The sequence below is a fragment of the Cheilinus undulatus genome, linkage group 8 (assembly GCF_018320785.1).
Source record: "Cheilinus undulatus linkage group 8, ASM1832078v1, whole genome shotgun sequence".
In the NCBI taxonomy this organism is placed as follows: Eukaryota; Metazoa; Chordata; class Actinopteri; order Labriformes; family Labridae; genus Cheilinus; species Cheilinus undulatus.
The window spans coordinates 34,268,357-34,294,222 of NC_054872.1; the positions used below are offsets into that span (position 1 = coordinate 34,268,357).

The following is a 25,866-nucleotide window of genomic DNA, read 5'->3' on the forward strand; positions in this document are numbered from 1 at the left end:
AGAAGAGAAAGGCCATGACCAGGAAGCAAACCAGGGACCTTCTTGCTGTGAGGCAACAGAGCTAACCCCTGCTGTGCAGCCCTGGATTGTTTTTCCCCTTAATAAATAAAATTATCATTCAGAAACTGCATTTTGTATTTACTTGGGCTGTCTTTGGGAGCTGTTGAAATTGGTTTGACGATCCGAACGCTTAAGAATGATTAATAAGCCATTATAATAGCAATTCTGCCATAAGCCCAGATCAGTGGAGGGTTGCAGTGATAGTAGTCCTTCTGGAACTTTGTCCGTTTCCACACAGGATCATTGGATGACAGGAGTCACAGGAGTGATCAGTAGGCTCTTGTTCACATGTCTTACTAAGGCCCTTGTCCCTCAATTGCTCAGTTTGGCCAGGAAACCAGCTCTTGGAAGTCCTGGTTGTGTCAAACTTCTTCCATTAAAGAATAATGGAGGTCATTTTGCTCTTGGGAACCTTCAGTGTAGCAAATTTTTTAGTAGCCTTCCCCAGATCTGTGCCTTGCAACAGTCCTGTCTCTGAGCTCTGCTGCCAGCTCCCTGATGCCATGGCTCGGATTTTGCTCTGATATGCATTGTCAGCTGTGATTCCCTCAAGTGTGTGCATTTCCAAATCATGTCCATTCAGTTTAATTTACCACAGGTGGACTCCAGTTAGATGTAGAAATATCTCAGCAAGATCCAGAGAAAAGGGAGGAATCTGCACTAAATTTTAAGTGTTTTTGCAAAGAGTCTGAATACTTATGTCAGTGTGATATTTCATGTTTTAATTGTTAATAGATTTGCAAACATTTCTGTAATTCTGTTTTCACCTTGTCATGATGGTGAACTGGGTGAAGAATAATGAGAATAAAAATTTTTTTTTTTTCAACTGTAGCATCAGGCTGCAACATAAGAAAACTTGAAAAAAGTGAACAGGGTCATAATACTTTCTGAATTTACTGAACCTTTACCACTCTGGTGGACTCAGAAGTAGAGCAGAGGGGTGATTGCCCCATCCCCTTGTGCCCTATGTTTAAATAAACACTGTGTAAATACCCTCCTGGATGCCCCTATGGTTAATAAGGACCATGCCCTAATTCAGGTGTCCTTCCAGTATATAAATCATGATAAAGTGTTCTGTATGTTGCCCTCTCACTGGTTGAAACCTTCTGATTTCCCCTTGGAGAGCCCCTGTGCAACAGTGGTGAAATGGAATGATGTGCTGCAAGCTCCTCAGAATAAAGTTCATTTACACTGACATCCTAATGCTTGTATCTTTGTTAAATAAGCGGTTAAAAATGTAATAATTCCTTGTCAGTTATAAGAAAAATTTGAAACCTTACCTGGGTATTTAACTTTCACTACAAATGTAACACAACTTTTCATGTGCTGGTGCTCTTTATGTTGATTTTACCTCTGGACCTCAAACACCCTGAGTGAGCCACTGCTACTCTGTATTACATTACTGGTGGCAATCACGAAAGTAGGGATGGGGCAACAAAAGGCTGGAAAAGTAAGCGGTACTAATGAAAAACAGCTAGATGACTCAGTATAAAAGGCGTTTTTTTTAGAGGGCTCTATTTTCGTAGACCAGGTGCAGGCGCGGCGCACCAACGGGGTGTGTCCAGGGCATTTTGCAATTTTCGTGCACTGCGCAGTCCGGCGCGGCGCTGCGCACCCATGCCTCCGTCCCTCCCACCGGCGCAAGTGGCAAAGAGGGAGGAGAGAAGGCGTGAGTGGGTTTAACACAGCCAAGTGTAATCTTCACCAATCAAATGAATGCCTCTCCTCGCCTTTAAATGCGCTGCGAGCAAAGCGCAGTGCCAATTTCACCTCGCATCCACCATGGACGAAGACAGCAGCAGCAGCTCCAGGCGGCCAAACTTCTCCCAGGAGGAAACTGATGTGCTGGTCCGGGAGGTCCAAGCTCGCAGTACCAGAATATATGGTAATGCTAACAGACCTCCACGGGCTGATGATGCAAAACTGCCTGGGAGGAAGTTACTAATATTGTCAGTCAAGTTTGCCCAGATATTCTGAGAACCTCCCAATGTAAAAAACGATTCAATGATGTAAGGAGAAGGGCCAAAAAAAGCTGTCAGAGCAAAAAAGGCACACAGTGGCCACCGGACTAAGCATCAGAGGCCACGATGCGCGTCATCGGGTGGACCACCTCGCGGGACAGATGTAATCTGTTCCTGTGTCATGAATAAGAGTACAAAATGAAATGACGATTACATTAAACACAGCAGCAGGCTAATCCAGGCATCATGCTTGTGATCCACCTGCATTCCTGCTCTGTCATCGCCAAATAGGAGAGCCTTTGGTGATATATTCTCTCCCGGTATCTCCTCCTCATCCTCCTTGCAATAATGTACTCCATCTTTTTAGATCACGTTAAGAATAAAGATTAAAACAGAGAAATATGGGCAATCACAGGTAAATCCTTAAGACACTGACTGACTTGCATTTATTCAGCGAGCGTCTCTCTCTTTTTTCTTTTCTTTTGAATTTCATTAGCTGAGAGAAGCTGAATATATACTCCGTATCGAATGCTGTGGCTGTTTGTGGTTGGCTAAGAGATGTGAACTCGCTAGTTTTTATCACTCCCAGCTGCCATCAGGTTGAGTTTCAATTACGCGTGACAAACATCTTTGATCTGACATCGGATGTGACGGGACGATTTATATAGATACAAATGTATATGCTGGTTCAGACGGTTACATTAAATAGTGGTTGCTGTGATTTTTTATTGCATTGAAATGTGCCTGACTCTCTGGAAACCTGCATGTGAGGTTTTGGTGACGTGTGCGCACTGCGCGCCTGTCAGCCAAATTACCACTACACCGGGCGCGCTTCGCCTGCGCCGAGAATAGACCAGGTTGGAACTGGCGGGCTTTCAGTGCACCTTCTGCGCAGTGTTTTGGCACGAAATTGTCACTGCGCCAAGCTGAATCTGTAGACACCTCCCCCTGGTGCGCCGCCACACCCATCTCGGCGCAGCCCGGTCTACCAAATTGCCAAACTGGCTGCGCACAGTGGTGCACTGGACGAAATTACCACTGCGCGGGGTGCGCCATGCTCCGCCACCCTGCGCCACCTTGCGCTGCGCCACGAAATTAGAGCCCATAGTCTCTATGAAGTAAAGTCAGAGGTTAACCAACCTTCAAAACACTGAAATTGTAAACAATTTCAGAAAAATCCTCCTCAATGTAATTCTGTAAATACTTTGAATATCCTGCCTTCTACCATACATGCCGTCAGAAATCTCTGTGTACAAGGATAATGGTCAATATTAGCTCTTTGGGATCTTTGGACCCTCGGCTGGCACTCCATTAAAACAGACATGATTCTGGAAATCACTGAATGGGCTCAGGAACACTTTCAGGAAACATTTTCCATCAACACAGTTCACTGTATCATCAGCAGATACAAGTTAAAGCTGTACCATGCAAAGAAGAAGCCATACGTGAACATGATGAAGAAATGCCACAGTCTTTTCTGGACAGACACTCACTTAAAATGAACGGAGGCTGTATGGAAAACTGTTCTGTGGTCAGATGTATCAAAATGTGAATTTTTTTTGGAAACCACTGACACTGTGTCCCACAGACTAAAGAGGAGAGGGACCATCCAGCTTGTTATCAGTGCACAGTTCAAAAGCCTGCATCTGTGATGGGGTTGCATTAGTACCTGTAGTGTAGGCAGCTTACACATCTAGGAAGGCATTATCAATGCTGAGAAGTAGGGTTTAGAGGTTTTAGAGCAACATATGCATCCATCCAGACATCTTTTAAGGAAAGGCCTTGAATATTTCATTTAGACAATGTTAATCCACATACATCATCCATCATAACAGCTTGGCTTCTCAGGAGAAGAAAACATCTGAAGCATCATCAAAAAAGAAAAATCCTCCATAGAAAGATTTACAAGCAGCTAAAATCTTAAAAAAGACAATAAATGGGACAACATTCCTCTCCCGAAAGTCCTGCAACTGGTCTCCTAACTTCCCAGAAATTTATACATCCTGTTGAACATGGCCTTGTCCCTGTTTTTTTAGATGTGTTGCTGCCATTGAATTAAAAATAAGCTATTTTTTTGTGAAATATAAAATGTCTTAGTTTCAACACATGTTATTTATGTTATATTTTGATTAAAACGTTGGTTTATGAGACTGGAAAAATTGCATTTTGTTTTAATTGATATTTTGCAAAGGGCCCCAGCTTTTTTGGAATTGGAGTTGTGACTCAGTTTCATTAGACCACAAGAGGGGGTTGTCTGTCAGCTTTAGTCAGTGACAGCAGCCACAGTGAGTTTATCTCAGCACAAACGATCAGAGTCATATAAATGCAGCACCTGAAGACTCATGATTATTAACACGGTCTGAGGCTGATGGTTCACTTCCTGTTGCTCCCTAAAACTCAAGAAGATAGACCAATGGAGAAATTCATTTTACTCTTTGTTGGTTTTGTGGCTTTTACAGGTAAGAAATAGTCAGCTGCTGTCACTGTTTACATTTTATGTGTTAAACTGTCAAAGAGTTAGCCTAAATGAAAGGAGGGAGGCTAAAATGAAGAAGCTAATCTTTTACTTTGTGACCTGAGACAATAAATTTAACCACGAAGTTTAAAATCCTTTCAGTGTTAGTGTTATTATAAATTATTTGACGGACAGAGAAACATGTCATTTACTATTTTGTTCAAAAAGAAAATTTTAGATATCAAGCCATTAAAAATGATCTTTTTCATATTTTTCCTAACTTTTGCCTTTTTAGTCACTTTTAAACATATTTTCCAAAAGCATTAAAAGAATATTATCTGTTTAAAATGTATGACTGACAAACACAATGTTAATTTCTAAAAATAACTGAAATTCATTTGGTTATGAACTAATCAGGTTATGAAAAAAGAGTTAAGGCAGGCCTAAGTGTGTTTTATGCTCCTTACAGAGTGTCTTTTCAAATCTGTGATTTTCTCTTCCAGGTTTGACTAATGGAGCTGGGTTGTTACCAGATAATATGATGGCAGAAAAGGGAGGGACAGTTAACTTCACCACAGTGTCTCCACCAGACGGGCCATTTTTAGGAATTAACTGGTTGTTTGGTAATAAACCAATAATCGTTGCAACTCCTGGTTCAGGCACACCCGCTCCAGATTATGAGGGAAGAATCACCTTCTTCCCTGATACTGGATCTCTGGAGCTCAGGAATCTGTCTCCCAGTGACAGTGGAGAATACACAGTAAGAATTATAACTGCAGCTGCTGAACATACTGGGACAACAACCCTGGAAGTTGTCGGTGAGCAAATATTTCACAAGGTCTTTCTGTTTTGGTGCTGAATGGAGATAATGCACAAGTATTATGCGAGAAGTAAATGACTTTTGTGTGTGTGTGTGTGTGTGTGTGGGGGGGTGTGTGTGTGTGTGTGAATGTCATATATGGGTCTGGGAAAGAGTTCCAAAATATAGGCTAGTTTCTTAAACAAATTCAGAATTGTAATGCTGCTTAATTTCTGGCAAACACTGTCAATCCAAACTGATGAAACCTCATCCACAAAGCATTTGATATCCTCTCTATAAGGCCTATAAGAGCTGATAATGTAACATAGGAAAATGTAACAGCAGAAGTTTTTTACATTATTGACCAGTTTTTGCATCATATAGTTTTGTTTATTTTTGTTTATTTTTTTGGTGACATTATCAGCTTTTACATTACAACAGTGCATAATGAAACAAAAAATGTAATAGAAAATGTGTAATGTAATAACTGGTGGATAATGTAACAAAATGCTGAGCGCATAACGTAATAACTTTCTGCTCATAATGTCATTACTTGTTACATTTTGCCTCTGATATTACATTATGACACAAGCAAAATATTGTTCTCCTAATTGTGTAATAATTTTATTTTGTTAAAGAGTGAGTCAATTTATGGATTAACATGGTGATTGCTTTACAGTACAGTAAAGCAATCACCTTTACTGTACTGTGAAGCAGGTGCCAAACCAACAAACAGTACTGAGGAAAGAAGGGAAGTCACACCGCACACTGTAGTAATAGCTCTCAGAGTGGATTTATTAAAGGCAAACAGTGTTTTCAACATCGCAGCAGTAATTGTAATAATAATAAAAAAAGAAATACAACATATGATGCAGGGTAATTATAGGTCAGGCCACATGTATCATACTTAAAGTCTTGAATTATCAAAAGTTACATTACTGTTTTAAAACACTACAGGGAAGCAATTACCATGTTAACCATAAATTATCAATTAACTGTTTAAGTTATTACCCTATCACATAAAGGTATTTGCTGGCTTCATAATGTAATAATAGATGCAAAATATAAAAAATTAATAAATATGAAAAAAAGGTTTATACGTTATGCACTCAGCATTTTGTTACATCATTAGTCAGTTATTGCATTAGGAATTTTTGTTCCCCTTTGCATCGTTGCTACATTATCAGCTCTTACAGGTCATCTGCTTTACTCACTGAGCTACACTGGCACCCAACACTTTCTAATTTAACAATAGGTTTGATTAAAGAAATAAAAAATCATTTTAAAGATTTATTTTGGGCATTTTTGTGCCTTTATTTGATAGAGGAGGACAGTGGATAGAGTCAGAAACAGAGACGAGAGGCCTCAGGCGGGATTCTAACCTGGGCCGTCCAGGTACATGGGGCAAACTCTAAACTACTGGGCCACCTGCGCCCCATAAAAATCATTTTATACCATCATATTCCAGAGCTTGTCTTCATCAGAAATTAGCTCGGAATTATTTTTATAACATGCACTGTGTTTAGTAATCATACACCACCTTTGAATGATGCAAAGCTTTTAACCCACTATCATTCAGTTTGATTTCCTGTCAGTCATGTGGCTGAAAATCAAACTATACACAGAGAAATTAATTACTAATGATAAATAATCTGGGATATGAACAAAGCCCTATATAAAGAGGATAAGGTAACATTACTTAATTTTTCAACTCAACTTTGTTTAAATGGCACATTCAATACATCCAGGGTTGACCACAGTGCTTCACAGTATAAAAGGCAAAACATGAAATGAATACGTCATTATAAAATTATCAAAGCAATTAAAGGAGACATATTATGCAAAAATCACTTTTCAGGCTTTTCTAACACAAATATGTGCCCCTGGCCTGTCCACAATCCCCTCAAATACCAGAAAAATCCATTCCCTCTCCCCCTCTTTTTATCCACCTTTCAGAAAATGTGTGCTGAAACAAGCTGTTCACAGATTTAGCTCCTGGTGACCTCACCAGGAGCGTAAGCACCCACCCCCAGGTTTGGTTGCCCCTCCCCCACTTGGAGGAAAGTTCTGCCCTCCTCTACTGATCCTCTCAACTACCAGCTGAGATGCTGGATAGCTCAGTGGGTGCTGCTGACTACGGTCTGGGAGGTTGATGGTTCAAATCCCAGTAAAGTTCTAACCTTTGGATAAAAGTGTTTGTAGTACCAGGAGTACTGCATCCATTTCCTGAGAGGGGTGTGGTCAGGGGCGGAGTCAGACAGCTAATCACCATTTAAAGCCACAGACACAGAAATTGCTCACTCTGAGAAGGGCTGAAATAGAGGGGGTTTTAAACGTACAAAAATCTTATACTGGAGTGTTTTTTCAGCAACAAACTTCACAGGCATATTTTGGGGACCTCTGAGACCAATTTAAGCTTGTCTTAAAAGGGTATAATATGTCTCCTTTAAAATACAACATCATAAAATAATGGTAAAAATGATAATAAAATCTATAAAATCTGTTGAGATATAAACTTATTTTGAATGGAGAATGTTTAAAATGTTTGCCAGTTGGAGCAGATCTTATATGAAAGGGTTACCTGTTCCACAGTCTTGGGGCAGCTACTGCAAAAACTCGATTAACCCTCAACTTGAGCCTTGTTTTGGCCACATCCAGGAGCAGCTGGTTGGCAGACCTCAGAGCTCTGGCTGGCGCTTGAAAGTGAAGTGGTTCACACAAGTACAGGGGTGCAAAGCCATGAAGAGCTATAAGAGCTAACAGTGAAATCTTAAATTCAATCCTGTAGGGAACAGGAAGCCAGTGTAGAGAAGTCAACGCTGAGGTAACGTGGTCCCTCATTTTTGAGTCTGCTAGGAAGTGATCAGTTGCATTCTAGACTAACTGCAAACGCTGGACTGAGGAGTGGTCCAAGCCCACATACCGACTTACAATAGTCAAGCATATACTGTATTGTACAAATGCGTGTATCACCCTCTCTAAATCTTTGATAAGCAGATACCACTTTACTTGGGCTATCAGCCTCAGTTGAAAGAAGCTCGACTTTACAACAGAAAAGATCTGCTGATCAAATTTAAAAGCTTCATCAAAATAAACACCAAGACTTTTAACTGAGGAATGCACACGAAAAACAAAGAGGACCAAGAGCGTTTTCTTGCAGATGAGACTGAACAACACAGTTGCCTCAGTTTTGCTGTCATTCAGATTGAGAAAATTCAAGGTCATCTATGTTTTAACATTTTTAAGAATTTCAAATTGAGGCTGGGGGGTAACCCTGTTTTTAAGTGTCAGCAGTAGAATTTAACATCAGCTGCAAAACAGTGAAGTAGACATTTTTTGGAAAATAGACCCCAGAGGCAACGTATACAACAAAAATAGGGTAGGGCCCAGCACAGAGCCTTGTGGAACACTACATGTAAGTGTGGCTGTCAAGAGATGAGGATGGATTTGGATGAATGTTCTTTCTGGCAGATTTCTTATGGGCTGATCACATCAACAAAACATGACAGAGTAGGCTTATTAACACCTGATTCTTCACTGTCAGAGTAACCATTTGGAAAATTAAACTCTCTCTGAAGCAGGAAGAGCGAAGAGCAAAAGCATATTTTCTACCAAGAAAAGCTTTCTGTGTGGGTCTTTCTGTGAGGAAATACCCACCTCTGATCATACTGTCTCTGGAGCTGCATCCATGCTAATTTCTACGCTGGCCACCATGTTTACAAGCTTGCAGTGACTTTAACTAAACCACACCTGTAGCTAGCTACCACCTTTTACCTCCTTAAATGACATTAGTTGGTTCCATTATTCCTTGGCTGGAAACAAGTGTATGAATTTGAACCTTAGTAAGATGGATCTTTCAGTAACACTTTCTATGCCCCCTCTCTATAATGAATTGTAACATAAAAATATAGTTATAACTATGGTTTTACAGCATTATAGGTCTGTAATAACTAGGCCTGTTAATATTTAAACGTTAACACTCGTGATTAATCTGGAAAGCTGAACAAGTTAAAAAAAATGATGCAATTTAATCATATGACTAAATTTGACCACAACTTCCTCCCGTAGTCCTCCTGCATAGATGTTTACATCCCTGGGATGAAAAGATTAAAGGCAGGTCAAACGCAGCCAGCAGTGATGAGTGAGGAGACAGACCCAGGTCTACTTTACGATAAATTTCGATTTAAAAAGCGGCCTAATGGAAGACTGGATGAAACAAAAGTTGTGTGTACATAATTGTTGGCGATGAACTGTCTTTACTCCAAAGCACAACAAGTCTGAAGTACCACCTCTGGGCAAAGCGCATCTTTGCTAATGTTAGCAAAGACACTAACAACAACACAGGATCAAGCCATAACGTCAAGCTACACCGGTGCAGTCAAGCAGACCCGGATTTGTCACCAAAATGACAACTTCTAAGCTAACTATTGTGATCGCTGATGAGTTGCCAGAGACTGCAGACCATTGACACATTTGACGACAAGGAGCTTCAAGATATCATCCGGGTCGCCTCAGATGACCCGTACCACAGAACACCTACGAGAACTACTGTCACAAGAATCCGTGAACTGTATGACAGCTAAAAAGGCAGCTAAAATGGAGCAGCTGGCCCGAGCTACATTTATTACACTGACGAGACCACTGGACATCAGTCAGCAACTTCAGCTACCTTGGCACACCTGATCATTCACTTTACAGCAGAAGTTATTTTGTACCTGATGTGTTTGTCTGCTGGGCTCGTTTGCAGTTTATAAATATCATTGCTCAGTGAATTAAGACACTCTGATTTACAAACCACAAATAAGCTTAAAAACTCTAGTTTGTTTAATATTTCTTCATTTAAACACCATACTTGAACGAATTTATCCCAAACAAAGATGGAAGTAAATGGTAGTATTCTGAATGTTAATTTATAGAAAATAATTATATTAATAATAATAAATTTTTTAGTAAAAAGCACTTTCAACGTTCTTTACATAAAGTTAAAATGATGAAAATAAACACTTGATAATAAGAATGTTTAAAAATATGAAAATTACTACAACTAAAGAAATGCTGCGATTAATCATAATTAATCACAGCATAGTGATGTGATTAACTTCATTAATTTTTTAATCAATTGACAGCACTAATTTATTTATCTATTTATTATCAATATATAATTCCATAGCCAAGAAAAGAAGATTTCTTGTGACAGAGAATTGCCCAAAAACCTAAACTCAGACAGAAAGCCACAGACAATAAAAAAACAGACCAGATTACAGTTTCCCAAAAGTAAGGCCAAAACCTTTGGACCCCTCTGTTAACTGGCTAAAGTTTAGGTTTTAAAGTTCCACATGTGGAGGTGAGACATGGGTCAAAGTCTAATAACACAATAAACATCAAGTACATTTCTAAACATGGTATCTGTCCACTTAATAATTTGTTCTGAGAAGTTTACTTTTAATTAGTTATTTCATGCTTAAAAAGAGGAAACAGCACAATTTTAGCTCTGTTGATAAATGTGTCTCAGCAGTAAATGGCAAAAAAGTCTCAACAGTAACCTCAGCTTTCCCTCATGAGAAGTTGTGACTTCCTCAGAAAAGAGTGAAGTCAGACTTCCTTTGGGTTTGTTGTTATCAGCTCTGTGTTCACACCGTCAGGGCGGCACTTCCTCCTCTTTTCCATAAATCACCTAGAAGATGACTGAAGGAGACCAGCATACCCTCCAAACCGAAGAGAAGATTTCCTTGGGTCATAAACAAACTGAAAGCCACAACTTGGGATGTCACTTGAGATTATTCATAGGTTCTCCAACATTGATCAGCGCTTGTTTGCCACTATCCGTGTCAAGAAAGTTGCTTTAAAGACAGAAAAGAAGGGGTGGGGCGAGTGTAGAGGCTGGGAGGAAGAGGGGACATGAGGGATAAAGGGAGTGCGTCCAAATAGAGTATTTGTTTTTCTCTGACAATTGATCAGATTGAGAACACAAAACACGACAAAGTTAAAAAATGCTTTTCATGCTAGATGTCTGAAGCAGCTGTTAAATTTTCCATTCAAGCTTTCATAGTCTGGTTTCCTGTTTTCCTGTTTTAATGTATTTCACATCTCCATGATCTTTTGTCCAACAGAGAGAATTTCAAATCCCTCTATCACACTAACAAACGTGGCGATTGAAGGGAACAATCTCAACTTAACCTGTGAAACTGCTGGCTCTATGCTTACCAGGAAGTGGTTAAAGGATGGATCGGATCTGACTCTGTCTGACAATATTACACTTGATGATGACAACAGAGTGCTGTCCTTTCAGCCTCTGAATAGAGCAGACAGAGGTGTATATTCCTGTAACATCACCAACCCCATCAACACCATGGAGGCTAAATACAACTTGGTTGTGAACTGTAGGTAACTGTACAGTACACATTTATGTTAAAATATTAAGTGGCACAGCAAACACGTGCTACTGAAACTCAATATCTTGATTTTTGAGGGAATTATTTATTACTGTGTTTTAGATGGACCTGACAAAGCTCAAATCAAGGGAGAAAATAAAATAAACTCAGGAGAAACCTTCACATTAACCTGCTCCGCTGAGTCTGAACCATCTGCTAGCTTCACCTGGATACTGAACGGGAAAGTGGTTCACAGTTCTGCTGAGTATAAGAAGAAAGCTGAACCCTCTGACGGTGGAAACTACACCTGCCAGGCAAAGAATAGTAAAACTGGGAGATCGTCTTCTGCGATGCATGGATTGACTGTAATAGGTAACAAGACAGTGTTGATTGTAACTTCAGTTGATATGGTTAGGTTTAAAACAGGGGCTTTCCAAAATACAGCCAACGCCATCTGTGATCCAGTTATACTTGGCCTGCAGCAAATTCTTGAAATAAAATCAAATATGGCACGCATTAGAAGCTTGACTTTACTGTACGAATAAGTTTTGACACTCTGCAGGTCAATTGCATTTACTATAATTATGCTTAAAAATGTTTTAGACAACCGTTTCTTCCTCAAGGAAGACGAGACTAACAGACTAAAAACAGATCCATGATGATGAAACAGACAAGGAAACTAAAGGAGGCTAAATGTCAGTCCTGGACCATAAGACATTCAAAATTCATGGTTTTGTGCATATAATCTGCCAAAGCATAAGCATATGAAGTGACAATATTAGTATTTTACTGTTATAGTAATTCCACAATTTGGCTTATTAAGTTTGTTAAAAGAAAAAAAAATGGAATAATGTTCTGACTAAAATGAAATCCCTTTTTATTGACTAAAACCTGACAAAATCACCTCAAGGTTTTGTCAATTTAAACAAGATTAAAAATAAAAAGCTTAAAAAAAGACTAAAATGTGCCTAAAAGCAGCCTAATAAAAAAAAAAGCCAAATACTTAATTTAAAAAGCCTTTTAAAAATTACACTGCTGCTGTCGTAATTCTATGAACAAACATTTATAACTAAATTGAGACAACAGTGTAAATGGTAAACGTGTTTACACCAAAAATAATGTCTTGATTCATAACTCCCTAATGGGTAAAGACTAGGCCTGTTAATATTAAAGTGTTAACTCACATGATTAATCCGGAAAGCTTATCACCATAATAAAATTATACAATTTATTTACAGTGCTTAACAAATGTATTAGACCACCCTAACCCTAACCAAAATAAGGTTTATGCCACAGCTGCCCTAAATTAACAGCATTGGTAATTACTAAAATCATTTTTTATGTTTTTGCAATGGTTATTACACCAATATGTAGAAGCTCTTTAACAGAAATGATATTTTTTAATGCTAAAATATAATTATTATTGTTATCCATGAATTTTCAAATGTACTGATTTACAAAAAAACTGAAAAAATAGTAAAGTACAATAATATTTCTTGATTAATATGTCAAATTATAGTTATTTACTTGCACTCCTGAAAAGAAAAATTAGTTTCAGTGGTTGAATGTTATGCTTGATTCATTTCTGACTTCTCAGAGAAGCCCAGTGAGCCGGCTCAAATTTGGTTGAATTCAGTTTGAAATCCCTCATTCCTGTTCAAAATGGTAAACCGTGGAGAGCTCACTGAAAATGAAAGAGTCTGCATTAAAGCACTTCATGATGCTGGATGGTCTTTGAGACAAATATGACAGGTGGTCTAATAAATTTGTTAAGCACTGTATATGACTAAGTTCGACCACAACTTCCTCCTGTAGTCCTCCTGCGTGGATGTTTACATCCCTGGGGTAAAAAGATTAAAGGCAGGTCAAACGCAGCCAGCAGTGATGAGTGAGGAGACAGACCCAGGTCTGCTTCACAATAAATTTCGATTTAAAAAGCGGCCTAATGGAAGACTGGATGAAACAAAAGTTGTGTGTACATAATTGTTGGCGATGAACTGTCTTTACTCCAAAGCACAACAAGTCTGAAGTACCACCTCTGGGCAAAGCGCATCTTTGCTAATGTTAGCAAAGACACTAACAACAACACAGGATCAAGCCATAACGTCAAGCTACACCGGTGCAGTCAAGCAGACCCGGATTTGTCACCAAAATGACAACTTCTAAGCTAACTATTGTGATCGCTGATGAGTTGCCAGAGACTGCAGACCATTGACACATTTGACGACAAGGAGCTTCAAGATATCATCCGGGTCGCCTCAGATGACCCGTACCACAGAACACCTACGAGAACTACTGTCACAAGAATCCGTGAACTGTATGACAGCTAAAAAGGCAGCTAAAATGGAGCAGCTGGCCCGAGCTACATTTATTACACTGACGAGAGACCACTGGACATCAGTCAGCAACTTCAGCTACCTTGGCACACCTGATCATTCACTTTACAGCAGAAGTTATTTTGTACCTGATGTGTTTGTCTGCTGGGCTCGTTTGCAGTTTATAAATATCATTGCTCAGTGAATTAAGACACTCTGATTTACAAACCACAAATAAGCTTAAAAACTCTAGTTTGTTTAATATTTCTTCATTTAAACACCATACTTGAACGAATTTATCCCAAACAAAGATGGAAGTAAATGGTAGTATTCTGAATGTTAATTTATAGAAAATAATTATATTAATAATAATAAATTTTTTAGTAAAAAGCACTTTCAACGTTCTTTACATAAAGTTAAAATGATGAAAATAAACACTTGATAATAAGAATGTTTAAAAATATGAAAATTACTACAACTAAAGAAATGCTGCGATTAATCATAATTAATCACAGCATAGTGATGTGATTAACTTCATTAATTTTTTAATCAATTGACAGCACTAATTTATTTATCTATTTATTATCAATATATAATTCCATAGCCAAGAAAAGAAGATTTCTTGTGACAGAGAATTGCCCAAAAACCTAAACTCAGACAGAAAGCCACAGACAATAAAAAAACAGACCAGATTACAGTTTCCCAAAAGTAAGGCCAAAACCTTTGGACCCCTCTGTTAACTGGCTAAAGTTTAGGTTTTAAAGTTCCACATGTGGAGGTGAGACATGGGTCAAAGTCTAAAAACACAATAAACATCAAGTACATTTCTAAACATGGTATCTGTCCACTTAATAATTTGTTCTGAGAAGTTTACTTTTAATTAGTTATTTCATGCTTAAAAAGAGGAAACAGCACAATTTTAGCTCTGTTGATAAATGTGTCTCAGCAGTAAATGGCAAAAAAGTCTCAACAGTAACCTCAGCTTTCCCTCATGAGAAGTTGTGACTTCCTCAGAAAAGAGTGAAGTCAGACTTCCTTTGGGTTTGTTGTTATCAGCTCTGTGTTCACACCGTCAGGGCGGCACTTCCTCCTCTTTTCCATAAATCACCTAGAAGATGACTGAAGGAGACCAGCATACCCTCCAAACCGAAGAGAAGATTTCCTTGGGTCATAAACAAACTGAAAGCCACAACTTGGGATGTCACTTGAGATTATTCATAGGTTCTCCAACATTGATCAGCGCTTGTTTGCCACTATCCGTGTCAAGAAAGTTGCCTTAAAGACAGAAAAGAAGGGGTGGGGCGAGTGTAGAGGCTGGGAGGAAGAGGGGACATGAGGGATAAAGGGAGTGCGTCCAAATAGAGTATTTGTTTTTCTCTGACAATTGATCAGATTGAGAACACAAAACACAACAAAGTTAAAAAATGCTTTTCATGCTAGATGTCTGAAGCAGCTGTTAAATTTTCCATTCAAGCTTTCATAGCCTGGTTTCCTGTTTTCCTGTTTTAATGTATTTCACATCTCCATGATCTTTTGTCCAACAGAGAGAATTTCAAATCCTTCTATCACACTAACAAACGTGGCGATTGAAGGGAACAATCTCAACTTAATCTGTGATGCTGCTGGCTCTTTGCTTACCAGGAAGTGGTTAAAGGATGGATCAGATCTGACTCTGTCTGACAATATTACACTTGATGATGACAACAGAGTGCTGTCCTTTCAGCCTCTGAATAGAGCAGACAGAGGCGTATATTCCTGTAACATCACCAACCCCATCAACACCATGGAGGCTGAACACACCTTGGTTGTGAACTGTAGGTAACTGTACAGTACACATTTATGTTAAAATATTAAGTGGCACAGCAAACACGTGCTACTGAAACTCAATATCTTGATTTTTGAGGGAATTATTTATTACTGTGTTTTAGATGGACCTGACAAAGCTCAAATCAAGGGAGAAAGTAAAATAAACTCGAGTGACACCTTCACATTAACCTGCTCCGCTGAGTCTGAACCATCTGCTAGCTTCACCTGGATACTGAACGGGAAAGTGGTTCACAGTTCTGCTGAGTATAAGAAGAAAGCTGAACCCTCAGACAGTGGAAACTACACCTGCCAGGCAAAGAATAGTAAAACTGGGAGATCGTCCTCTGCGACGCATGGATTGACTGTAATAGGTAACTAGATGGTGTTTATTGTAACTTCAGTTGATATGGTTAGGTTTAAGACAGGGGCTTTCCAAAATACAGCCAACGCCATCTGTGATCCAGTTATACTTGGCCTGCAGCAAATTCTTGAAATAAAATCAAATATGGCACGCATTAGAAGCTTGACTTTACTGTACGAATAAGTTTTGACACTCTGTAGCACCACTGTGCAGGATCAATTGCGTTTACTAGAATTATGATTAAAAATGACAACCTTTTCTTCCTTGAGGAAGACGAGACTAACAGACTAAAAATAGATCTTTGATGATGAAAACAGACAAGGAAACTAAAGGAGGCTAAAGTTTTTGTCAACTAAAACGGGATGAAAAATAAAAAGCTCAAAAAAAAAAAAAAGAAAAAATGTGACAAAAAGTAATAATTTAAATCAAAAGCCTAATACTTAACAAACATTTTAAAAAGGAGGATTAGTTAAATTTTTCATGACTCACTTGAAACAAAAATGTAAATGTTGAACATATTTACAACCAAAATATTATTTTGATTCATAATTCCCTGATGGGTAAAGACTAAAGGACTGTGGCAGCAAATAGCAGCATAGATTTCCCTTATTTGCTCTGCTATCTAACTCTCTAAAGGCTGGATTTATGCATATCTGTCTAATCATGTTCAAGCCGCAACACTTACAGTCTGCCTTTGTTTTATGTCTGAATGTTTCCGTTTAGTTCTTTCTTTTATATTTATAGTCCCATTACTTCTTTTTTTTTTAATTAGAGTGACAGTACTGCAGCACACATATCTGCAAAGCCTGGGATGTCCTGAATAAAAAGATGTTTAGAGCTTGACTTAGCACCACAGGATCAATGTTTTTCTGAGCTTTTTAAGACAATAAATCCAAGTCATACAAAATGGCTAGAAAACAGCTTAGGACTCAGAGGGTTAATTCGGCTTATAAGACAACATCAGTTTTTTTTATTTTAAGATCCCCGACAGTCTTCTTACAGTTGTATCAGGCAAGACTCTCAAATTACCCAACATTGGGAACTTCTGACTTTGCAGGTATTGCCTTGTTGTGAAAGCAAGTTTTGAAATCTTATCGTTTTTACTAGTATCATATCAAAGTCAGAAATTCTGGTGTCAACAACCCTAATTCTTAGCATTTTTATCTCACTAAAACTGGCTTCTGTTAATTACTCACAGTAAAGGAATAATCTGTTAATAGAAATCAGGAGAATTTTTGTGTACTCTGTATGAGAATGGTGTAATTGTCATGTTTCCTATTTTTTTTATCTTAGGATCCAACGAACCCACAGGTGGCTGTGGTGGTGGTTGTATTGCTGGGATTGTAATTGCAGTATTGGTGGTCATTGGAGCAGCTGGTGGTGGAGGATACTATGTTTACAAAAAGAAGTAAGTTGAAAATATCTGTCAAATGTATCTGTGATTGTCCAGGTTATGCAGTTTATTCTCTAAGGGTGAATCCAATATGACCTTAGGGTACTGAATATCATCCAAACATCTCCTCTCAGGAATAAGTTAAAGTTTCTGCTGGAAGCTTTGATAACACCACACATGTCCCAGAGCCAGTCCTGAATGAGGGTCATGGTTGTAGAGGTGAAAAAACAGAGACCGTAGGAATGGAGTGTTGTGGAATAAAAGGACAGGAGTTTTGATGCAGGAATAGAAAAAAGAAGATAAAAAAGTGAAGCTGAAGTAGAATTAGGCTGACGTAATGGGAGTTAATCCTTGTGTAGTGAGTCTGAAAGGTTAATTTTTAACAAAAAAAAAAAATCACCCATGTATATGCAACTTTTGTTAGTCTTAGGAATTCATGTTTTCCATGTTGTCTGAGTTAAGTTACAGTTTCACTCTGAATACATGGTGCTGTGTCTGTGTTTGCAGCTCTTTCATACCAATGTACAACCTCAAAGTTAAACTTTGTTACCAGGTGTTAATTTTAAACTGTGAGAGGTTGGATTATCACCATGAGAACATTTTCATCAATGCTATGGTGCCTGTAGAGCACCTTTTTTATCATATGGTTTCAAATACATAAAGGTAAAAACAATTGAATGGCTTTGATAAAATAAAGGTTACAGCACTCTGAGAGTGAGCAGTATTGTAATTTAGAAAAAAAAATCAAAATGTTTTCTCAATTTTTTCAGTTTTACTTTCATCTTTGTGAAAAATCGTGTTTGTGACTATCAGTATGGATTTAGTAGAGGCTTTGGGAACAATATTTGAAGATGCAAAGAAGGATATTACTTTTTATTTCCATTATTATGATGCAAAATATATGTGACATCTGCCTCTAACAGAATTTCTATTATTTCTTTAAACAGAAAAAGTCGGAAACAGTCCCCCACTCCGAGAGGAGGAAGTAAGTGTAGAATAAGTTTCTTTGTCTTTGTTTTTTTCACTTATGCATACAGTTTTGTCTACATTTTGAATTCTGCTGATTTTTCAATCTCTTTTTTAAAGGAGATGGAGGCCAGGACAACACAAACAACTCAGGGAATAAGGTAAACAATCACCAGTGGGTTTATTTTAAGTTAAGGAACACATGATATGAGTTAGGAAACCAGAGAGCTTAGTCTTAGTTCTCCCAAAGAAGAACAACAATATCATTCAGTTCTGAAGTACAGCTACACTTGCATGAATGATTATGTCTGCATTTAGTGGTGCAGTGGATCACAAACCTGGATCAGATCTGCAGAACAAAAGATATTTATTGTGGTGCAGATAGACTAGTGGTTAAGGTTAACCAAGTTCAGTTGACCCTCAGTCTGGTTAGAACTGTATAGAACTGCTTTTAGTCTGAGGGAACTTTGGGCAAATCGAAGATTACTATGACATGGACTTAAGCACTGAAAAGGGAGCTTGCTATGGATTGAAAAGGAAATTAGTGACAAAGTAAATTTGTATCACACGGTGCAGATGTGTTTTGACTTGTCTGTTGAGCTAACTGTGAGTTTTATAAAGTAGAATAATCATTAACCTCTGATTTCCTCATACAATGGCTGCACCACAATCTGCCAGCGAAGCGCACTGTGGAGCAAAGTACTCCCTCTCTATTCATTTAGAGCTGTTCCCCAGCCTGATCACTGGCCCAACTCTGGTGCATTACAGAAGCGCCACTCTGCTCCACTTCCTTGTAGATATGCAGCAGATTTATTTTCATTGCTGGCCGCTGCCAAACCACATTAATACATGTGGAGCAGATTGATCCAAACAACCGGAAAACCGTGCAAAGTATCAGGTCAACTTTAACATGAAAGATGAAACCACTCATCCTTTCTAACTTACTAGCATACTCAACCATGGTGGAATCAATAAAATCATGGAATCATGTCCTAATGAATGGCAGATCAACCCTAGAAAGGCATAATAATCCACTGTTGACATACTACTTCCTGCTGAGCTTATTTTATATCACTGTGGCTGCAGGGAGACACTGCGGTGGCTTAACAAAAAATTTCCTGAAAAGGAAAATAAAGTATTCGGCTGAAGGGATTACAAAGAGTTAATCTATAAATTAACTTTAATCTTCCTAGATAGCAACAACAAGTAAACCCACTAATGCTAACAAGTCTAATTTCTTTATATCAGCCATGACTCAAACTGTGCATTTTATCAACCTCACAAATTAAAATGAATCTAAATAATGTATGACATTCTTAAGTCTCTTTGTTATGTGTATTGTAACAACTCTACAATTCAAAAACAGTATGAAAAGCAGCTAGATAAACTTTATCTGCCTGTTTATTCCTTGTTTATAAATTACTTTTACATAGCCTGAAATGTATATAGCTGCATCACTATAACAATATCTTTTACTTCTGATTCACAATGAAAAACAAGTTCATTATTTATGGAAATGTGTTATTTTTCTCTTGTGAGTTTTGGAAATGTTTAACACAAAACAAACATACACCATTCGTTTAGTTGATGTCAGGGAACATACGGTACATGACTCAGCATCCTCAAGGTCTGAACCAATCACAGCGGGCTTCATGTACTTTGGCTAAATGTCCAGCTGCAGACTACAGCAGGCTGTAACGATGTTAACATTACCAGCTGATAATTATGTGATAAATGCAGAAATGCTGAGATGAAGCTGAAAAAATTCAAAGCAGCTTTTGAAACAAACCCACCATATATGATGAAATATAAACGCTCAAGACCTGTTTATGGGTGACGATACACAATCACTCTGGGAAAGAATTTGTGTTTTAAAAATCTGATTTGCTTCCTATTTGTACAGCAATCAATGATCGATCAATCAAATAGATCATGGATTGCCTGTGATCTGTTTCATTGCTACTGCCTGCACATGGACATGAAGATGATGCATTAACCTAGTTATCTTTAGTTGTAATCATGAGACTTAAATTTTTAATTTTCAAAGTAAAACACAAATTACTCTTTACATTCCCCAAAGTTAATAATGAATTAATCAGGATATATACTGGATCCAGTACCCCCGTCTATGATCTGGCTCCTTTGTGTAGATTCAAAGAGGCTTCAGACTCATGTAGGATCTATAAATAGCACAGTGCTCACTGCTCAACATTAGACTTTGAACCAGGAAGGATTTCTTCAGGTGGCACAATAAAGTAGAGATATGTGCATAGAGTATGTGCGTGTGAGGCTCGGCAGCAGATAAAAACACGATAAAGCTTCATTGATTGATGTTATACATTTTCCTGCATCATTAATCAGATAAATGATTAGCTGCCAATATTTAAACTCAGGTGATAATGCTGTTAATAATCAAGGTTATAAGATATCAGACGGGTGATTAGACTGATTTGACAAACAAGCTTTGACATTCGCTGTCCCCTTCTTTTCAGGAGCTGAACTATGCAGATGTTAGAGTTTTCCACAAGAAAGATGGCGACGCTGTCCAACTGGGGACACAGAACGAGACGACAGAGTATGCTCAGGTCAGAGGGAGCAACAACCCTCCCGCAGCGGCCTCCCTTCCTGACTATGACGCCCACATGCAGAGAAACAGGAGGCTGGCTCCTCAGCCTGATGCCAATGGAGCTCAGCTTTACTCTCAGATTCGCAAGAACTGATAACATCAGATATAATACTTAATCTCGTCGCATAAGCCTGTGGTCAGAGAAACCTGCTGTCTGCTCTCAGGTCTTTTATACATGACTTCTTTGGACTTGAGTTTACAGCAAAAGCACTTTAGTTAATAATCAACCAGCTGATGACGGGTATTGAGATCATAAGGCACGGTGTTGCCATATAAACTGGCACACACAGCATTGACTAACTTCCTTCTGCCTTTGTTTGGTTATAAATATCTGTAGATATTCTTTCTATTTGATTACAAGGTTTACTTAAGATTAATGTTTCACAAAGGTGAGGCGTCATATTTGATCCTACATGTGCGATATTTGATTGAATTTAACAGCTTATTCAATATAGATACAGTTTCAATGATGTACATTTTAAAAAATATGAAATAATTATTATTTGACATTAACAATGTCTTTTACAGTTTTATTTTTCATTTCTTTTCTTGATGATAGTGTAGCTTTCAATCTGTCATGACAAATATAAACATAAATGAATATGCAGAATGTAATGTGGAAAGTCTAAAAGGCATTTTCAAAGTAGTTATATAAGATTTAAGTAAATGTTTACTTTTCCACAGAAGAGAGGAGGGGAGATCTGAAGGCCACACAATAATCAAAAACATGCTAAAATAAGTCATATAAAGGGATTTCTTTGCAGTTTGACTTTAAGCATTAAAGAAGCAATAGTTGGTAAGATCTGAAGGTTTCTCTCTCCCTGTCTGCTGGTTCTGCGATGAAAATCTAGGGGTGCAATAAATGGGTTTTAAAGTCCACCAAAAAGCCATGAGGAAATAGGCTTACAAGAAATATGATAGTAATAAAATATGATTATAGATGATAATCAGTGTAATTCAAAACATATTTATGGTAAAAGTCAGTTAGAGCCTATAGTGTAATGATAGGATAACATGCATCTGTCAGCATATTGTTTTGAAAGGCATTAGGCCAAAAGGGAAATTATTAGGGGATACAGAGAAAAGGGAAACAAAGTTGAACTACTATTAATGCATATTGTCTAACTCTGACAACTGCAAACAAGACAACATTTTCAGACATTTGGCTTTGAACAATAATTTGTACTCTACTTTTATTCAAATGCAATCATGCAATGTTTGATGTTCAAGTCTTAATTTAACATAAACACTCCTGTACATCTCTTGTAAACAAATTAATAAAAAGTAGTACAGCAGTAAAGTCGTACCTATTAACATTAGACCTAATGGGCATTTATTAACTTCTGCAGCGAGGCTCAAGTGGCCACTCAAGGAACTGAGTTTCTGATAAATGCTCATTAGCTTCATTTTTCAGCTTTGAAAGACTTTCTCTTGATGCCACTTTCTCCACTGGTTTTTGATGCAAGTCTTGTCACACTGTACTGTGATTGGTTAACACTCCTTGGTGCCTATCAAGCACTTACCATGTCCCTGTCACACATCAGCTATGTATTCATCAGACTACCCCATATAAAACATTCTCTGTGAAATGTTATGAAAATATCCCCAAGAATATTCGAATCCCCTAACAAAACATTACTTACTATGATAGGCAATTATATACATTTTTCTTTTTTTACTAGGCAATTTTGTCTCAAACAATGCCCCCATAAATAAAAGATACCAGCTATGTCAGCTTAAAAAGAGATAATTATAAATGATAATATTTTGAATAGCAATTATGGCAGGTTGTGAGTGTTTTCCTGGTTCTATATATGTATTTAAAGTTCACCAGATAAAGTTGGAGACTCATTTGTCTTCCACCCAGTTCCATATTAACTCTCTCAGATCATTGGCGCTCTTCTTCTGTTCTTTTATAACTGTTTAAAAGCAATGCACTGATCTATGTACAGAACACTGTGAACATTTTAAGCATATGAATCATAAATTATACAGGACATTTTTTTGAGTCCATTTCTTAAAACATTTAAAGAGGAAATAATCATGAGTGTCACGATGAATCAGTGTTTGAGCAGGTTTTTCCCTCCCCCACTAGTAAATCATTGGTGAAGCTCAAACTCCTCATTAGCTTTTCACACAAGAGTTCACCTGCATTTGTGAAGGTCACAGAGTGTTTGTGCAAAAATGCAACTTACTTCAATGCCATTATGAAATAAAGACTAACTCTGAACTGATGATGTAACTGTTTACTCAGGTAGCCAGAGTTTATCATGATAAATAAGTGTACAGAATACTAAAGTGTTTTTATAGACTGTACATGGTTGATCAGAAAATCTTCACTATCACGTCTGAGTTAAGAACTAGGCCTACATGTGATGTTATACTTGAATCTATTTTATCCTAAAAACCTTAAACCATAATGTTTGACTGGTTTGATCATAAACATTTCTTGTTGTGGGAATGAATAAACTGGATGTACAAGCATGTACTGCATTAATTCTGTGATTTTGCAGATGTACCCCTGTGTCACACATCAGCATGACCTACACTCACCAGCCACTTTATTAGGTACACCTGTTCAATTGCTTGGTAACACAAAAAGCTAATCTGCTAATAACATGGCAGCAACTCAGTGCATTTAGGCATGTAGGCGTGGTCAAGAGGACTTGCTGAAGTTCAAACCGAGCATCAGAATGGGGGAAGAAAGGGGATTAAAGTGACTTAGAATGTGGCATGGTTGTTAGTGCCATACTGGCTGGTCTGAGTATTTCAGAAACTGCTGATCTACTGAGATTTTCACACACAACCATCTCTAGGGTTTACAAGGAAGTGTCAGAAAAGGGCAAATATCCAGTGAGCTGAAGTTGTATGGATGAAAATGTCTTGTTGATGTCAGAGGAGAATGGGCAGACTGGTTGGAGGTGACAGAAAGGCAACTCTAATAACCACTCTTTACAACCAAGGTATGCAGAATACCATTTCTGAATGCACAACATGTTGAACCTTGAAGCAGATGGGCTACAGCAGCAGAAGACCACACAAGGTGTCATTCCTGTGAGCAAAGAACAGGAAACTGAGGCTACAATTCACAAAGCCTCACCAAAACTGGACAGTAGAAGATTGGAGAAACATGGCTGGTCTGAGTCTCAATTTCAGGTGTTATTCAGATGATAGAGTCAGAATATGGCATAAAAAGCATGAATGCATGGATCCATCCTGCCTTGTATCGACAGTTCAGGCTGGTGCTGGTGGTGTAATGGTGCAGGATATTTTCCTGGCACTTTGGGCCCCTTAGTACCAACCAAGCATTGTTTACCTGAGTATTGTTGCTGACCATGTCGACCCCTTTACATCCACAGTGTTCCCATCTTCTAATGGCAGGAAACTACACCATATTACAAAGCTCAAATCATCTCAAACTGGTTTCTTGAACATGACAATGAACTCACTGTACTCCAGTGGCCTCCACAGTCACCAGATCTCAATCCTGTGGAGCAGCTTTGGGATGTGGTGAGAGACGGGAGACTGCATCACGGATGTGCATCTGACAAATCTGCAGCAACTGTTTGACACTATCATGTCAAAATGGACCAGAATCTCTGAACAATGTTGAAACTATGCTGTGAAGAATTAAGGCAGCTCTGAAGGCAAAGGGGGGTCCAACCCAGTACTAGCAAGGTGTACCTAATAAAGTGGCCAGTGATTGTATTTTCCTCTGGTGCATAAAGGCTAGGGTCTGATTCTGTTGTAGCCTGTAAATGTGCTTTTACATAGTGCTTTAGTAGATATTTCCATGAAAACAGGAAACATGCAAAGATACAGCAGGCTAACAGCATTTTTATAGCAGAGCCATAAATGTAGAGGATGTTGAGAGCTCAGTAAGTAGAAGTAAATAAATGTGTCCTGTACAACAGAGATATTGGGTCTATCTTTGTTTCTGACAAATACATACCTGCTTGACATCGACAGCTAACTACACATTACTCAAATGATGTTTCTTAAAATAGTGACACCTAAAGCAAAGTGAGACTTCACAGATACAACGCACATTCAGTGAGAAAAACAGCACAACAGCACTGCCAAAAAATAATGCAAGCCTGTAAAATTAAGAAAAACAACATTCAGATCTCTTTAAAACAGACTTATTAGAACTCAGTGGTAATGTCTATGTGATCCATTTAAGAGGCAGGAGTATCTCAAAAAAAAAAAAAGAAAAAAAAAAAAAGAAGAAAAATCCACCTTTTGGATTGGCCCAGTCAGAGTCTAACCTTGCAAAGCAGATGGATGCGCCCAAATCCATCTGTTGTGTCAGGTTAGTCAGAGCCCAGACCTGAATCCAATGGAGAACACCAGACAGCCTAAGAATATGGGTGAGCTGAAGCAGTAATGAAGAATGGCCCAAAATTCCTACTGATTGTTGAGCAGGTCTGCTTGGCTGAGGTTATTGCTGCCAAAGGAGGTTAAATCCAAGGTTCACTTACTTTTCCAGCAGCACTGTGAATATTTAATGGCTGTGTTCAATACAGACTAGAAATATTATCATTGTTTGTGTGGTATTAGGTTAAGCACATTGTGTTTGTGTCTTTACTTGTGACTTAGATCACATTTGAAGACCAATTAATGCAGCAACTGGATTATGTCAAAGGGTTCACATACTTTTTCTTACCACTGTACTCTATATGTTTAAACTCAAACTTGGCTATCAACAAACAAATACGTTTAAGTGTCTCTCAGGTCCTCAGTCAGGATGTTT

General features: G+C 38.2%; 1 protein-coding gene across 3 annotated transcripts; it reads left to right on the top strand.

Moving 5' to 3' along the window:
• The first annotated feature begins 4,355 nt into the window (after positions 1-4,355).
• On the top strand, positions 4,356-22,262 carry LOC121513732 (carcinoembryonic antigen-related cell adhesion molecule 5-like). 3 transcript variants are annotated; one of them, XM_041793676.1, is made up of 10 exons: positions 4,356-4,480; positions 4,980-5,294; positions 11,386-11,655; positions 11,770-12,018; positions 15,506-15,775; positions 15,890-16,138; positions 17,422-17,536; positions 18,469-18,506; positions 18,608-18,648; positions 20,980-22,262. In XM_041793676.1, the coding sequence occupies exons 1-10, from the start codon at positions 4,390-4,392 to the stop codon at positions 21,205-21,207; spliced, it is 1,866 nt and encodes a 621-aa protein (XP_041649610.1). In that variant the 5' UTR covers positions 4,356-4,389; the 3' UTR covers positions 21,208-22,262. The 3 variants fall into 3 exon arrangements, with proteins under 3 accessions (XP_041649610.1, XP_041649613.1, XP_041649612.1); XM_041793679.1 differs by lacking the exons at positions 15,506-15,775; positions 15,890-16,138; XM_041793678.1 differs by lacking the exons at positions 11,386-11,655; positions 11,770-12,018.
• Positions 22,263-25,866: the final 3,604 nt, after the last annotated feature.

Bases quoted from the DNA above. Each gene is read 5' to 3' on its own strand.
- LOC121513732 (XM_041793676.1), top strand. From the start codon at position 4,390: ATGGTTCACTTCCTGTTGCTCCCTAAAACTCAAGAAGATAGACCAATG. The intron at 4,481-4,979 runs GTAAGAAATAGT...TTTCTCTTCCAG, and splicing joins TGGTTTTGTGGCTTTTACAG to GTTTGACTAATGGAGCTGGG. The intron at 5,295-11,385 runs GTGAGCAAATAT...TTTGTCCAACAG, and splicing joins AACAACCCTGGAAGTTGTCG to AGAGAATTTCAAATCCCTCT.